This window comes from Eumetopias jubatus, unplaced genomic scaffold (assembly GCF_037043125.1).
Source record: "Eumetopias jubatus isolate StellerSeaLion01/CBP00866 unplaced genomic scaffold, mEumJub1_p1.0 scaffold_60, whole genome shotgun sequence".
Lineage (NCBI taxonomy): Eukaryota > Metazoa > Chordata > Mammalia > Carnivora > Otariidae > Eumetopias > Eumetopias jubatus.
The window spans coordinates 813,521-826,312 of NW_028274866.1; the positions used below are offsets into that span (position 1 = coordinate 813,521).

Sequence of the window (12,792 nt, forward strand, 5' to 3'; positions counted from 1 at the left end):
AGAAGATACTGCATCAATATAGTAATAATATGATTCTATGAAAAGAAACAATCAAACCAAGAGTATGCTAACAAAAGTTAGGAATATTATTGTGAAAATACAAACTCAATAGAAGGTAGTTAGAATAGAGAAAATCTTCCAGAAAGTAAAACAAAAAGAGATTTGGAATACATTTTAAAACAGATTTTAAAAATCAAAAAAATTATAGAAGAAAGTATTAAGGATGAAAATATTTGAGTTTTCATACTCAGATTTCCCAGCAGGATAAATAAAAAAAGATCCCCACACAAAATTATGATTGTGGAATTTCAGAGAACAAAGAGAAGATGTTAAAGCTTCCCCTGGGAAAAACAGGTCCCATACAAAGGCATGAGAATTAAATTGGCAATACCATTCAGGGCTTTCTCGGCCTTACTAGAGAGTTTGGATTTGAGACAGACAAGAATTAAGATGTGGGGGTGGTAATGATGGTGAAAAAATGTGTGTATTTGAAAGTTTCAGGAGGCAAAATATGAGACAGCTGTGCCCTAGTAGTTAACAGTGTAAGATCTAAACATGCAGCTGCTTGGGTTCCGATTTGAGCTGAGCATCAGGATCCTCTCCTGATAACAATAGTTTCTACATTCATATGGTTACTGGAGTTGAATGAGTTAAAACTTGTAAAACAGTTTGGACAGTGCTTGATATAAAACAAGTGCTCAGTAAATATTAGTATTATCAATTATATTGCCATAATTAGTATCAGACTGGATTTAGGAAGTGAGAGAGAATTTGATATTGTTCAAAGAGAAAGTATTTATTAACAAGAGAATAAGCCTAGGGCTGCGTCCTAGGTGATCCGTCATTTAATGAAGGGTCAGGAAAGGAGGCAGAGGAGGGAGCTATCTAAACAACAGGGGAACAAAACCCAGAGAGGTGTTGGCACAGAGGACAAGGGAGGAAGAGAATCTCAAGAAGGAATGAGTGGTTACCAGGTGCAGATTATTGAAAAGTGTCCATTGGATTTAGCTGCACGAGACACTCATTGCTGACCTTGGCAAGAGCTGTTGGTTTGGCAGTATCCCAGCATCGTCGGAAAGTTTGGTTCCAAGTTAGTAATAAAATTTGAAGGTCAATTTGTCTATCCTATCCTAGAAAGTGTTTTCCATTTCAAATTCTCTACTTCTTGACCATAACTGTCTTATTTTCCCATGTTACAGGTCTGACTGGATGTCACAAGAGATCAGTCTATTGGCATGTGATTGGAATGGGCACCACCCCCGAAGTGCACTCAATTTTTCTAGAAGGTCACACATTTCTTGTGAGGAACCATCGCCAGGCCTCCTTGGAGATCTCATCAGTAACTTTCCTTACTGCTCAGACATTCCTGATGGACTTTGGCCAGTTTCTACTGTTTTGTCATATCCCTTCCCACCAACATGGTAATATCTGTTGATCTTAAAAATGAGTATTATAAATATTCAGCTCTTCTTTTACTGTCCACTGTCCATTATAAGATTTTACCTTGGTTGTAAGAGGGCTTGAGTGTTAGTAGTACTGGTGAATTTTTAGTTTAAACGACTATAATAGCAGAGGGGAGACATTTTAGGGACAAATGAGGTGGTGAAAGTGGGGAGGACAGTATATCATTGGTTTCCTAGCCAGATCCCATTAACTAGGCTTCAGTGCTATGGAGAGAGGGATTGTAGATCATAGCTAAAGAGATGTGGTTTTTTTAAAGATTTTATTTGCTTATTTGACAGAAAGAGACACAGCGAGAGAGGGAACACAAGCAGGGGGAGTGGGAGAGGGAGAAGCAGGCTTCCTGCTGAGCAGGGAGCCCGATGTGGGGCTCGATCCCAGGACCTGGGATCATGACCTGAGCCGAAGGCAGACGCTTCACCCACTGAGCCACCCAGGCACCCCTGAAGAGATGTTTTTTGAGAAATTTAAGGAAATAAAAAAAGTCCAGCATTGTCTAGGTTGTAACCACAAGGGCTGCGGGCTAGCAGTAGTGATGTCCAGAGGATATTGCAGTACTCAGTATGAAACACCAGACTACTGGTGTACATGGAGGCACTCCATCAATACCTAGAAGGAGATGAGAGACATGGGAAATACAGAGCCTGTTGGGCATAACAGACACTGGGAGAAGCAATGTGGGAGTGGAAGTTGGTGAGTATATGTGAAACACCACGTGAGGTTTTCAAAGACTTCTTAATGAGGACTTTGCAAAGGGTTAAAGGTCCTGTCTAAGCAAGTTGGGACAGTAATACGGTTCCAAATTATCATTAATGTGACCTCATTTGTAGCTACAGACTGAAAATTCATATAACATGATCATCCCACCCCCATTTTCCTTCTTGTATATTTACTCTGCTAACTCTTAATGTTGGATCAATCTAACATTCCTCTTTGTCTTCTCCTCTGTTGTGGCCCATGAGGGTTGTTGGAGAAAAATGTTGAGGAGGCCTAATCTTTCGTGTCTAACAGCACTTGTTTGTTCTAGCACTCTTGTATTACTCCTCTCTTCAGATTCCTTGCTTGCCTTGGAGAAGAGATTTGATCTTGCCATGCATCCACCATTTTCTCCTTATGTTCTGTGAGTGACCTTGTTTATAGTGCTCTGTAGTGATGAAGAATAGGGACCTCTTTTCCTCATCTGTTACATAATTTTATGGGACTTTTGACAAGATATTAAGGGACAAATGAAGTTGATCCTGTAGGCACAGAGAAATAGGTCATTTACTTGTATGCAAGTTGGTTGTTACCTAGTTTGAGGAATTTACTTTATGTTTTGTTTTAGTATTTTGACTTTTTCCCACTGATTTTAATTGCCACTTTTTCAGAAAAATGCTTTGTCTTGTTGGACCGCAGACAAATCCTTTCATTTTAGATCTAGAATGAATTATGTTTAAAGCCTCATGAACCCCAGACTACTTGTTTGCTGCTCCTGAAATCTACCATATTCCCCATCCTCTAGTAAATAGGTCTGCCTTCTTAGTATTGATTTTCAAAATCGCCCTATAGCATAGATTGGGTGGGAATTATTACTATCCACATATTATAAAGCTAAAGATGAGATTGAAATTGTTGAATAGACTTGCTGTAGGACTTATAACTAGTCACAGGCAGACATGCTCTTAAAACATATAGCATATATTTCCTTAACTCTAAGTTGTACCTTTTCATGTTTTTATGAACTTCAAATGTCTTAAAATTTATATCTACACTGACATTTTTCCTAGTAAACTTATTAAATCAATGGTTTGTATCATAATTCAATGGAGTACATATAGAAATCATTAGGTAACTGGCAGAATGGGGAGTTGGTTTGACCTAGGCATCCAAATGCTGAAAATATACAGTTTCTCAAGTCTACTTGTTTATAATTAGAGAATTGGAGAGTGATGTGTTCAGAGCCAATTCCAGAAGGAAAATATTCATACATATTATAAGAGCAAATGAGTGAGCCTTGAAAGAAGGATAAAACATATACTGGAGGAGAGTGAGGCAGCAGGGAAATGGTGAGTGCAAAGATCATAGGAAGAAACCAGCAAGTACCAGCTACGGGGGAGGTAATCCCTATAGGAGAGTGACAAGATAAGGGTATAGGTGTGGGGAAGGGAACACTTAAGAGAGGGTCTTGAAGGCCTAATGAGAGACAAAGAAGTTGTAGAAGTTAAGGCAAGTCTTACAGGAATCTGACATTGTTTGGTTTGTCTGACCTCAGGTGGTATGGAAGCTTATGTCAAAGTAGATAGCTGCCCAGAGGAACCCCAACTACGGATGAAAAATAATGAAGAAGAGGAAGATTATGGTGATCTTTATGACTCTGACATGGATGTGGTTAGCTTTGATGATGACAACTCCTCTCCCTTTATCCAAATCCGCTCAGTTGCCAAGAAGCATCCTAAAACTTGGGTCCACTATATTGCTGCTGAAGAGGAAGACTGGGACTATGCTCCCTCAGGCCCCACCCCCAATGATAGGTAAGCAAGCACCTTTTAACTCTTGATATGAACTCTTCCTCATTTTTAAAAGGTTATTCCCAATTATTCAAAACAACAAATCTTTAAGCCATGTTTATTGTTAGGTACAGGTATGGAATCAAATAATAGATAGCCTTACTAACATAGCTAAGCATCAGGCATACTTGCATTTTTCTCACGCCTTTTCATCGATTAAATCATTTCAGCTGTTTTAGAGCTGGATTATTAGCCACCTGTCCTCTACCTAGAATTCTCCATCCCAACATCACATCTATTTGTGTCTCATGCAGAGGTTATAAAAATCTGTATTTGAACAATGGTCCTCAGCGGATTGGTAGGAAGTACAAAAAAGTCCGATTTATGGCATACACAGATGAAACATTTAAGACTCGTGAAGCTATTCAGTATGAATCAGGAATCCTGGGACCTTTACTTTATGGAGAAGTTGGAGACACACTGTTGGTAAGTTGAGGAAGAGAAATAAGATTGGGTAATTATGAAGACAAAGTCTGGAGCATTTTGAGTTTCTAAAAGCTTCATAATTCAGTCTTCTGTTCCAATGAATATTATCTTCTAAAAATTATGTTATACAAATAAATATAGATTATAAATTTGTTTTAAAAATATGAATATATAGAATACAAATTTAATGACACCCATTAAACCTGTCACCCCTTTGAAACGCTCATTACATGGTCTTTGATACATATCCTTATATAATTTTTTTCCACTAATTATATAGTACAGGAATCATCAGACTGTGGCCTGTGAGCCTAATTTGGCTCATAGTGTGTTTTTGGACAGCCTGTGACCTTTCAGCCTGTGAAGGATTTTACCTTTTTATTTTTTTTTTAATTTTATTTATTTGAGAAAGTGAGCGAATGAGAGAGAGCACGAGCAGTGGGGAGGAACAGAGGGGCAAGGAGAAGCATTCTCCCCACTGAGCAGGGCTCAATCCTGGCATGAATCCCATGGATCCCAGGACTCCGGGATCATGATCTGAGCCAAAGGCAGACTCTTAACCCACTGAGTTGCCCAGGCGCCCCGGATTTTACCTTTTTAAAGAGTTGTAAAGAAAAGAATAATAATAATAATACGACAAACGTGTGACAGTGACTAGAAATGACTCACAAAGTTTAGAGCATTTACTATCTGGCCCTCTCCATAAAATGTTTGCTGTCCCTTGATATAGGGTATTAAGAAGGCTTATGCTGCAAAGAATAGGATACTCAATAAGCCGTGGTTTAAAAAAATAGGGATTTATTTTTTCACAATCAATTTAGAGGTGGATGGTTGTTTGTATCAACCCAGCTGCTCCAAAATGTTTTGAAGGGTGCTGATCATTATATATGGAGTGTTGAGCAGAACACCATGAACCTGTTACCAGTGCCAGAGGAGGACTCCAATTATATTACATGCCAACCACTGGGAATAGAAATCCAAACACTTCTGCCCACAGCATCTTGGTAGCAGAGTCACCCAGGAAAACACAAGGCAACCAAGCCCTGGATGAAACAGTGCTTCTACTTACATAGAGAAGAGACAGAGCAAGGTCAGCTCCAATAGTGGGCATGGGTCCCCTATGGCTAGCAGATATCCCTCAGTAGGCAGCACAGGGCAGTTGGCCTCTGTGTACCCCTCTTGTGCTGAGACAGAAGGATCCCAACTCCTCCCCCAAGGAGTCTGAAATCTGAGGGTATGCATGAGGGTCATTGATGCACATGCTTAAGCAGAACAAAGGACCACCCACTGAGACTGAAACAAGGAAAGATACTCCCAGCAAGGTGATAAGCCTGTCATAGGCTGTGTGGGCTCTTTAGCTCCTGGTACAGTGGTGTCCCAGGCTTAAGACCCATTCTTACATAGCCAAGTAGGGCTCCAAAGACTGTGCACACAAGACTACCTTTCCTGATGTGGAGTTTTGTTAGGTAGTGCCAAAGTCCTTCAGCAATTCTGCCCCAATTTAGACCCTCACCAAGAGTGAGTATGCTTTCCCCACATCATTGACAATATATATTATAAGCCTTCAGAAAAATTTTCCAATTTGGTAAGCTAAGTATTTATATACTGTCTTCATTTGCATTTCCCCGATTAGTAGTGAAATTGGTGTTTCATGTTTGTTGACTATTTACATGACACCCTCAGCAAATTGCCTGAAATTTTGTCCAGTTTTCTATTAGGATGGTTGTCTCTTGCTTATATATTTGTAAAAGGCTTTATGCAGTGTGGATATTGGCACATTGTTATTTTTCAAATATTTTTTTAGTCTGTCACTTGTACTTTTGTCCTACAAAAATTTTTAGTATTTATACAGTCAAGATCTTTTTTTTTAAAGATTTTATTTATTTATTTGACAGAGAGCATCAGCAGGGGGGAGAAGCAAGGGGAGAGGGAGAAGCAGGCTCCCCGCTGAGCAAGAAGCCCAATGAGGGACTTGATCCCAGCACCCTGGGATCACGACCTGAGCCGAAGGCAGATGCTCAACCGACTGAGCCACACAGGCACCCCTACAGTGAAGATCTTTTATCAATCTTTTTATTTATATTTTTCTGGATATTTTTGATTTATGATTTCTGCCTTGGAATGTCTTCATCACCTCCAGATTATAAAAATAGTCTATTACATTTTATTCTTTATACTTTTATAGTTTTATTTTTACAATAAGGATTTTAATTGCTCTGGAAGTTACTTTTGGTTATAGTGTATAGTGTCAAATAAGGATTTTCCCAAATGAGAGCTAACTAGGCCAACTGATCCTTTTCTCACTAATTTAAAAGTGCCTCCTTTATTATATACCAAATTGCTAATATCTGTTTTCTTTAATTGATCTGTTACCACTCTGTTTTGATGACTGCAACCTTGTCCTGTGTTTTGATATTTGTAGAGCAAGTCTTCTCTGATTGTACTTCTTCAACATTTTAATTAGCTATCCTTGTATAATTTTTATTCATAAATTTTATTTACCTATTTTTGAATTATCCAGTAAAAATAATTCAAAAGGCAAAAAATGTACACAGTGAAAGGCAAATTTTTCTCCCTCCCAGACTTCTTTTTTTTTTTAATTTTATTTATTTATTTGAGAGAGAGAGAATGAGATAGAGATAGAGAGCACGAGAGGGAAGAGGGTCAGAGGGAGAAGCAGACTCCCTGCTGAGCAGGGAGCCCGATGTGGGACTCGATCCCGGGACTCCAGGGTCATGACCTGAGCTGAAGGCAGTCGCCCAACCAACTGAGCCACCCAGGCGCCCATCCCTCCCAGACTTCTAATCCCATAGTCTGATAGGCAATCATTACTGTCAGTTTTAATATCCTCTTCCAGAAATAGTGTATAAATATATGTGTTTATGTTTATATTTTAAACAAAAACATGAGCACTATGTAAATTGTTCTGTACCTTGATTTTTTTAACTTAACAACATATCTTGAATATCATTTCATATCAAGATATATAGATCTACCTCATTTTTTGATTTATGTAAGTTATGTTCGAACATCTTATTGAATCCTATTAAACTTTTCTATTAATGTAAGAATTTGAGGATTATTTGGCATTTGGATTGGAAGGAAGAAATAATACTGTATTTGCAGATGACATGATCTTATATGTAGAAAATAATTAATACATAATAAAAAAATCATAGGAAATTGGGGTTGCAAGGGACATCCTTATCCTAATAAAGATCTGCAGAAAACCTATAGTCACCATCACACTTGGTAGTGAAACTCAGAAATCCTTCTGTTAAAGATCAGGATAAAACACATCTCTATGTGATATTTTACTAGAAACCGTAGCCAGTGTTCCTAGGAGAAAAAATAAAGTTTTCAGATTGGAAAGAAATAAACAAAACTGTCATTATCCGAAGATTAAGTAAATGTATGACACTTGGCAGGAGCCAGATTTCTTGTTGGAGAGGGTAATAATAAAATAAGGCTAGAATAAATCTTGGGATTCTGGATTAGAATTGGAGACATCAGTATAATTCTTAATATAGTAAGAAAGTACTCAATAAAAGAATAGGACAATGTCAAAAGAACACAGGAGTGTTCAGAGCTTCTAATGGCCAAGGTGGAAGAATTTGAGCAACAAAATAAAGTAGTATTGGATTATACCCCAAAGTATAAAATAAACATCCATGGATCATTACTGATGTAAATAAATGATTAAATAAGCAAATAAATGGGGAAGTAGAGACATAGCTCACATACAGAAGAGTTCTAAAAAAATTATGTAGGTATGTAATTCTTTGGGGGTTAATTTTTATAAAAGGTGTAAGGTCTGTGTCTAGATCCTTTCTCTCTCTCTCTCTCTCACCTTGCATGTTGATGTCTGGTTGTTCTAGCACCATTTGTTGATAAGACTATCTGCACCATTTTATTGTCTTCTGCTTCTTTGTCAGTAATCAGTTGACTATATTTATGTGAGTCTGTTTCTGGGCTCTCTATTCTGTTCCAAAAGGAAGTTTTTAAAATGGAAGATGCTGCAACCTTATTGTGTACTAGTACCAAAGAGATGTTGGCATTAGATAGGAGTTGATTTTCACATGCATATAGGTGGGTAGATTTGATGATGGGAGGACAAGGAAATTCCTTTCTCAGTGAAAACATAAGCGCCCGAGAGTGAAAATCTGAAACCAAATATTAATCAACTAAGTAAGTGGGAAGGTGAATTTCTAGAAAAACCAAATAGATAGCTAGGTAACTTGAGTGCTCATTTGAGATTTGTGATCATGAATTTTAAAAGGCTGATTGCAGAGCTGTGTGATTTTTCTTCTACATCATTCTGCTGCTTTAAGTGCGGGCAAGGAATCAGCTCTTTATTGGGTTTTACCAAATGAGTGGGTTTTAAGACAATAATGCAGGTGGAAGTTATTTTTTTTTATGTTACATTAGTCATCATACGGTACATCATTAGTTTTTGATGTAGTGTTCCATGACTCACTGTTTGCGTATAACACCCAGTGCTCCATGCAGAACGTGCCCTCCTTAATACCCATCACCGGGCTAGCCCATCCCCCCACCCCCTCCCCTCTAAAACCCTCAGTTTTTTCAGAAGTTGGTTTTTTATCCTCATGTCATACCCAACCTCAGATCTAGAGACTGGGTTGACGTGTTCAAATGTTCTTAATTGCTGCTTCCATGTTACTGCTCTTCCATCCTTCCTCCCATTTAAAGCTCATGCAATCAGATAACACTGACTACCACCCTTCCTTAGTTCTGTAATCAACTGTCCTCCTATCATGCCTGCTCATTCAGTGAAGATTTTATCACCTGAGTCACTGTTTCCCTCTTCACTCTTGGGGAATTTAGTACCCAAATGGTGGAATAAGACTGAGGGGAAGCAGTGCCCTCAGCAGACATTCAAATTTCAATTAGTGTGACAAGGTGCAAGGAATAATTCCTGAAACGATTGAAATAACTTTAAAGAAATTGAAAAGGGGCCTTTAGTAAAAAAAAAAAAAACAACCTAAGTAGCTGTCTGAGCAACTTTATGGAAAGAACAAATATTTTGAACTTTATCTAGGCTCAAACCCCTATAACATGGATATAAGACAGCTTTTGTTTTCTGGAGATAGGCCACACTGTTCCTGTTGATCCTAGTTGTTTTAGGACTTGATCTTGTATTTCATTTATACTTTCAGATTATATTTAAGAATCAAGCAAGCCGGCCTTATAACATCTACCCTCATGGAATCACTGATGTCAGTCCTTTGCACTCAGGGAGATTGCCAAAAGGTAAGTGTTACCTCAATTTTATTAAGTCATACTTACCTGTGGATATACATGAGGTCACAGCCTCAATAGTACTAAAATTATACTGGTCCTTGCCCCAGCTGTTATGTACTGTATAGGCACATTTATCACCTCACCATCCTTAATGCTATAATTTCCATATGTATTACATCTATATACTTTACAGTACACACAAGAAAATGCTATAATTTTTGCTTTAAAATAGTCATATGTAGGGACACCTGGGTGGCTCAGCCAGTTCAGCGTCTGCCTTCGGCTCAGGTCGTGATTCTGGGGTCCTGGGATTGAGCCCCGCATTGGGCTCCTTGCTCAGGACGGAGTCTGCTTCTCCTTCTTCCTCTGCTGCTCCCCCTGCTTTTGCGCATGTGCACACTCTCTCTCTGATTAAAAAAAAAAATTAAATAGTCATATGTAGTCTTAGAAAATTATGAGGAAAAATACTCCTTCATATTTACCAGTTATTTACTATTACCAATGATTTTTATGCCCACCTAAAGATCCAGATTTCCATCTGGCATCACTTCCATTCAGATCATTTCTCTTCAATCCAAAGAAGTTCTTTTATCATTCCTTGTAGTGCAGGTATGCTAGAGATAGATTCTCTTAGTTTTATTTTATTTGAAAATGTCTTTGTCTTCACTTTTGAAGGCTAATTTTGCTGGATATAGAATTCTGGGTTGAGAGGGCTTTTTATTCCTTTTAGCACTTTGAAAATATTGTTTTACTATCTTCTGGCCTTCATAATAGCTAAACTTAGATTCCATTCAGTTATTCTTACCCTGTACATTATTGTTGTCTGACTGTGATTTTCTTCATATTTCTCCCACTTGAGGTTCACTGATCTTCCTGGATCTGTAAATTTATATTTTTACAAATTTGGAAAGATTGTGGTCATTATATCTTCAAAAAAATTTTCTACCCTGTTCTCTATCTCCTTTCCTGGGTCTCTAATTACATGAATGACATTTTGGTATTGTCCCACATGCCTTAATATTTTCATCATATTTTTTTTCTTTCTCCATCTCATCTGCAAAGTGGATATTTTCTGTTGACCTATCTTCAGGTTCACTGACCTCAAACTGGAATTTCTGAGTCACGGTATATGTATTTCTATTTTTAATAGATAGCTGCACTTTTGTTCCCAGATAAAGTTATAATTCATACTCCTACTACTCAAATATGAAAGTGTAATTTCCCACATTATTGATATCTAGACATTGACAGTTTTTTAAAAAGATTATTCATTTATTTATTTGACAGAGAGAGAATGAGAAAGCACAAGCAGGGGGAGCTGCAGAGGGAGAGGGAGAAGCAGGCTCCCCGGGGAGCAGAGAGCCCAATGCGGGGCTCAATCCCAGGACCCTGGGATCATGACCTGAGCCCAAGGCAGACACTTAACTGACTGAGCCACACAGGTGCCCCTAGACATTGACAGTTTTTTAAAACTCCTGCCAGTCTGGTGGTTGAAAAGTGGTGTCTCAATGCTGTTTTAATTTTATTTTTTTATTTTTTTATTTTAATTCCAATATAGTTAACATACAGTGTTATATTAGCTTCAGATGTACACTGTAGTGATTCAGCACTTCCGTACAACCCCCAGTGCTCATCAGGACAAGTGCCCTTCTTAATCCCCATCCCCTGGTTCACCTATCTGCCCACCTACCTCCCCTCTGGTAACCATCAGGGTGTTCTCCATAGTTAAGAGTCTTTGTCTTGGTTTGCCTCTCTCTCTTTTTTCCTTTGCTTATTTGTTTTATTTCTTAAATTCCACATATGAGTGAAATCATATGGTATTTTTTTCTCTGACTGACTCATTTCACTTAGCATTATACTCTCTAGCTCCATCCATGTCATTGCAAATGGAATAATTTCATTCCTTTTTATGCAGAGTAATATTCCATTGTGTGTGTATCACATCTTCTTTATCCATTCATGTATTGATGGACACTTAGGCTGCTTCCATAATTTGGCTATTGTAAGTAATGCTGCAGTAAAAAAGGTATGCCTACATCTTTTTGATTTAGTATTTTCATATTCCTTGGGTAAATACCCAGAATGGAATTACTGGATCATATGGGAATTCCATTTTTAATTTTTTAAGGAACCTCCATACTGTTTTCCACAGTGGTTATGCCACTTTGGATACGCACCAACAGTGCAGGAGGATTCCTTTTTCTCCACATCCTTGCCAGTACTTATTGTTTCTTGTGTTTTTGATTTGAGCCACAGGCAAGGGAAACAAAAGCAAAACAAAAACTGTTGGGACTGCATCAAACTAAAAAGCTTTTGTGCAGGGAAGAAAACCATAAACAAAACAAAAAACCTACTGAATATGAGAAGATATTTGCAAATGATATATGCAGTAAGGGGTTAATATCCAAAATATATAAAGAACTTATACAACTCAACACCAAAAATATAAACAATCCAATTAAAAAATGGGCAGAGGACCTGAGTAGATATTTTTTTTCAAAGAATAGACCTCTGTAAACCCAACAGACATGAAAAGATGCTCAACATCACTAAGCATCAGGAAAATGCAAATCAAAACCCAAATAAGATATCCATCTTACACCTGTTAGAAGGGCTAAATAAAAAAGATGAGAAATAACAGGTGTTGGTGAGGATGTGGAGAAAAAGGAACCCACATATACTATTGGTGGGAATATAAATTGGTACAGCCACTGTGAAAAACAGTATGGAGTTTCCTCAAAAAAATTTTAAATTAAAATACCATAAGATCCAGTAATTCCACTATTGAATATCTACCCAAATAAAATGAAAACACTAATTTGAAAAGATACATGCACCCCTATGTTTATTGCAGTATTATTTAGATACCACATCTCCTTATAAAATATGTGAGTTAAAACTCCAGTAAGCAGTCCTTTGGCATATATTTGGGCCTGAAATTCTCATGGTCAACTGGATTATCATCTGTAGCTTACCACTCTGGTTTTGATGACTATTTTTTAAGCACTTGAGATTTTTTTTCTTCTTCATAGATTTTCACTTATTTATTATAAACATTTAATAATATTATCAGGTGCCTGGGTGGTTCATTCAGTTA

General features: G+C 37.7%; 1 protein-coding gene across 2 annotated transcripts in view; it reads left to right on the plus strand.

Annotated features, from left to right (window-relative positions):
- The window catches only part of F8 (coagulation factor VIII), a 138,008-nt gene that overhangs the window by 39,464 nt on the left and 85,752 nt on the right, over window positions 1–12,792 (plus strand). For both annotated transcript variants that reach the window (XM_028094884.2, XM_088020568.1), the window contains exons 7-10: window positions 1,200–1,421; window positions 3,713–3,971; window positions 4,262–4,433; window positions 9,611–9,704. In XM_028094884.2, the coding sequence (XP_027950685.1) occupies window positions 1,200–1,421; window positions 3,713–3,971; window positions 4,262–4,433; window positions 9,611–9,704 (747 nt within the window). The remainder of the gene's footprint in view (window positions 1–1,199; window positions 1,422–3,712; window positions 3,972–4,261; window positions 4,434–9,610; window positions 9,705–12,792) is intronic.